Raw genomic sequence first — 4,723 nt, forward strand, 5'->3', positions numbered from 1 at the left:
CTTCTGTATGGCTGTTATGGCCTCTATGGGTCTTTAGTCTATGGCATCTATGGTTCTGACTTCTATAAGGCTGCATGGACCGTGGACCTATCACCTATGTCTTATGTATGGCCTTTGGGACTTTAGTCTAATGGCGTATGGCCGTATGCTTCCGATTTCCAACACAGTGTGGTACATATATAATCTTGTATTGGACTCTTGGATGCTCCATTCAATCCATTGACTCAATTTTTATTTACTGTAGTATAGGTACTAACTACAAGGTCACATGATGTTTTTTTTGTAGCGCGACTTCTTTTTATACTTTTTGTTTTAAAAACAATACAAAAAAAGGCTTTTATTGGTCTTCGTCTCAAACGAAATAAACACTGTGTTGTGAACTCTTGCTCTCCCTCTTGTGGTGAGTGTCTGTGTGACTGAGTGGACTGTGAACTGTGAACTGGGACGTGTTTGTAGTGTCTACTGCATAGTCACTCTACTAGTAGAGTATTGTGAACTGTGAAATGTGTGTGAAGTTGTGAAGTTGTGTGCTCTTCTTGTGTATCTCAAGTTCATCATGGCTCACCAGTCACCACATAACACATGTGTACTAGTGTCTACTGTCTAATCACTACTAATAGTGCACATAGCCTTCTTAATCAGACAAGAGGGCTATGTAGAGTGTGACTGTGAACTGTGAAATGTGTGTGAGCTGTGAACTGTGAAATGTGTGTGAACTTGTGAACTTGAGTCCTCTTCTTGTGTGTCTCAAGTTATTCCTTCTCTAACCAAGAAGTTGTTTGTTTGTTATCAGAAAAGAACGTTAAAATAGAGTATTCATATAAATACTCAAGCTAAATTTGTGGAATTGTGGAATGTTCGAGATTCTTCTCACTTCTTGCTTGTGTGTGTGAAGTCTGAAGGAAATAAATATTCACTTCAATGTTCTAAATTAAGGAGTCTATAATTTCAAGCCAAAAACAACTGATGATGTAAATATGTTGTGAAGTGTGAAGTGCGAACTTGTGAAGTGTGAACTCAGAACTGTCAAGTGTCAACTCACTCATCTGAGAGTAAAAAGTGTGAACTGTGAACTGTGAACTGTGAACTGTGAACTGTGAATTGTGAACTGTGAACTGTGAACTGTGAACTGTGAATTGTGAACTGTGAATTGTGAACTGTGAACTGTGAACTGTGAACTGTGAACTGTGAACTTAGAACTGTCAAGTGACAACTCAATCAACTGTGAGTAAAGTGTGTGAACTGTGAACTTGTGAAGTGTGTTTTTTAGTTGCGTGGAGAACTGGAGACTGGAGAGTAGTATTTATTTAATAAAAAAAGAATATGATCTATCATTTTGTTTTAAAAAACCACAAAAAAAACAATTGACAATTCTTGAGTCTTCTTGTTCAATTGTTGAAGACGACTGTAGCTGGAGTCCGGGTCACTCTGTTTGGGAGTGAGGAGTGAGAAGTAACTACTTAGGACTGAGGAGTCTGGATTCTGGACTCACTGGGGAGAGTCTTTGGACTCAGCTTCGTGAACTCGTGCAGAGTCGTGCTCGCTGGAGACGCTGGCGTGTGTACAGTGTATGGACTCTGGACTCTGGATTCTCTGGAGACTCTGGTGGGAGAGACTACATAGAGTACTTTTAGAGAGAGAGAGACCTCTAATAAAAATAAATAAAAATACATATTACATGGTGTCTCTTTACAGAGAGAAAGTAGAGTAGGTAAATATAGAGAGGAGAGAGAGAGCGAGAGACTGGGGGCGATAAAAACGATGTTAACGACGATAAAAAATATTGGGCCAGACGCCAGTTTGACTTTGTAAATAAATAGTTTGATTTGATTTGGTTTCTTTAGTTGTACTTTGTAAATTTTGTTTCCAAGAAAACAGAACAGTTTTTTTTCTGTAAAATATAATCAGATTTTCTTGTTTTTCTTGTTTTTTTAATGACTTTCATTGCATAGCCCTCTCTAGTTTGTTTTTTTTTAAACGAAAGGAAGGCTATGCTTAGCCTTAATTGTGTGTTCTTTTTTAACGTAAATGGTTTCTTTATCAATATTATATTGAAAATAAATCACGCATATGTATTTTTATATGTAGCTATAACAAGTAACACAAACATATCTAAATATGTATTTATATCTTGTTTTTTGTTTTCTGTTAATAAAAATTATAAATTTAAAAAATAGAAACCCCAATCACAACGATATATATTTATTCAATATTTTTATATGTTTTTGAAGTACTAAATAGTGATCAGCTGTTGCCACTATGTAAATGTTGTGTCAACAACACTGCCGAATGGACACACATCGCGGCATCTTCTTGAGAAGTTGAAAACCGGTATAAATACGTTGAACTGGTAGCGAAGTTACCGTCAGTATATCCCGTCTGTAAGATTTGGAAAGGAGATACTCTTCTCTTGAATAGACTACTTATTAAAGGCAGCATATACACTTTATTCGATATGAAAACTTCGATTCTGGTAGTCGCCGCTATCTTGGGCACTACACACGGCTGCACCGACTTCGTATTGAGAGATGCTTTGCCGAAAAACTTGGCTATCTCAGCCAGAAACATGGACTTTCATTTGGACATGAATACAGATGTAGTGAAAGTGAACCGGGGTATCGCTAGACAATCCTTGCCTATTTATGAATGTCCAGATTGTACACCAACATCTTGGGATGTTAAGTATGGTTATGTCTTTTCAGATCTCATGAAGCAAGATGTAGTATCCGATGGTTTGAATGAAGCAGGGTTGTCTGCAGCTATCTTAGTCCTGAGTCATTACTCACGCTTTCCTCACTACAATGTAACTGACTCACGGCCCCTGATGGGAGGGCAGAGTCTGCCCGAGTATATCCTAGGTACGTGTGCGGATGTCGCGTGCGCGAGAGAAGCAGTAGACAAGTTTCACATTGTTGCAGCGCAACATCCAATGATGGATTTGATGGGTGGCGACATTCCTTGCCACTTCAGCATTATGGACAAAGAGGGCAATCATTTGGTCATCGAACCTGTGTTCAACAAAACGGCCTCGCCAGATTGTCTAGGGCCGGATCACGATGAATCCAACAGTAAGATGTGTGTCTACGATAATAACGAGTACAAGGTATTGACCAATCACCCTCCGCTCGAAGAGCAGATTGCCAATATCAAAGCAAAGGAGGCTGCCGCTGGAGATGACTGGCAGAACTATTGGAGCACAATGCCAGGTTGGTACTTCCAACAACCCCGTTTCGAGCGCGCCGTATTCTTCAACCGACTTAGTCTGGAGAAAGGTGGTACGTGGATGCAAAAAGTGCCCCAAATTGAAAAATTGTATCAGACTACGGTTATGCTTGCACCTCCAGGAGAGTGGACTGAAACAATGCGAACAGCTCTTACGGCTGGGGCTGAAGCGGGCAGTGACGGAGTGTCAGACTTAGATGCTTTCTTGAAATCATTTGCTTCGCAGGTTGGGGCCTCCGACGAGCAATTGGCTTACATTTCGCAAACGTTGAGTGGTTTGAGTACAAGTATGGGTACAACTGTCGGTGAGTATCTTCACATTTTCGCTGAAATGGATGATCATATCATGAGTCATTTCCTTTCACAAAACCAGACATTCTCCAATCCAGATCCTGCATTTGACGCGGTGGCTAGAGCTCAGTACATCATTCAAGCCAATACAATGGTACCCGGATCTAGTTCTCAGCTAGGGTCCAGTCCGGTTACGTGTTGGACTGTTATTCGAGATCACACAAACCTGAGGTACTACGTTCGAACACCCGGTAATACTGGCTTAATATACTACGACATATCTAAAATGGACTTTTCGAATGGTGCAGGCCGTGTCTCTAACGCTGTAAACTGGGAGTATGCTTACCCTGATGTAACGCACCTGCTAGATGCAAGCGTTGCCCCGTCCACCACTCAGGCAAGCGGAAACTGCGCTTCAGGAGGTTCGTATGCCACACTAAGCTCGACGTCTGAATCAGGCAGTTCCGATTCAAGTGGTGTGCCGGTCTGGTCTCTGATTCTGACGGGCATCATAGGATTAGCCGTAGGAGGAGCTGGTGCATTTGTTGTGGTCAAGAAACAAAACAGAGACCGAAGACAGGCAGAAAGCACTACAGATCTCAGTGAATAAACACATGAAAGGGCATGTACATGGTTTTAGAAAAGAACTACGGAAACATGAAATAAAGCCAATCGGTTCATATTTGTTCTTTGCAGTGTAAAACATTATGACATGCTTGTGCACTTGAGGAATTCAAGGAGCACTGCACATTACCAATGTATACAACTCCCTTGACCATTGTTGTTCAATACATTGCATATATTGTGTGATACATACAACAGACAGTTGTATCTCTCCCTAACACAAATACTCCATTTGTTTTATGTATATCTTATAAAAACAGGAGACATGCAAGGTATGCAGGATATGATGAGTTCTACGGGAGATACTGATGGAGGCGGTCTCGGGGGCATAATGTACATATGGTGCAGCAGATGATCGGCGGCGGAGGGTTGCCAGGTCTTGGCGGGCGGCAGCAGACTGTGTTTGCCATTAGACATACATCACAAACCGCAGCGCTAGCAACTATCTACTGCACGTAATCGATAATAACACACACACACACACACACACACACACACACAATATATATATATATATATATATATATATATATATATATATATATATATATATATATATATATATATATATATATATATATTATAT

The 4,723-nt window shown here is 40.4% G+C and overlaps 1 protein-coding gene across 1 annotated transcript; it reads left to right on the forward strand.

Moving 5' to 3' along the window:
• The first annotated feature begins 2,170 nt into the window (after window positions 1-2,170).
• Window positions 2,171-4,195, forward strand: SARC_01906 (hypothetical protein). Its single transcript, XM_014304340.1, has one exon. It carries the CDS (start codon window positions 2,456-2,458, stop codon window positions 4,121-4,123), a length of 1,668 nt encoding a protein of 555 aa, XP_014159815.1. The 5' UTR covers window positions 2,171-2,455; the 3' UTR covers window positions 4,124-4,195.
• Window positions 4,196-4,723: the final 528 nt, after the last annotated feature.

Source organism: Sphaeroforma arctica, assembly GCF_001186125.1.
Source record: "Sphaeroforma arctica JP610 unplaced genomic scaffold supercont1.81, whole genome shotgun sequence".
Lineage (NCBI taxonomy): Eukaryota > Ichthyosporea > Ichthyophonida > Sphaeroforma > Sphaeroforma arctica.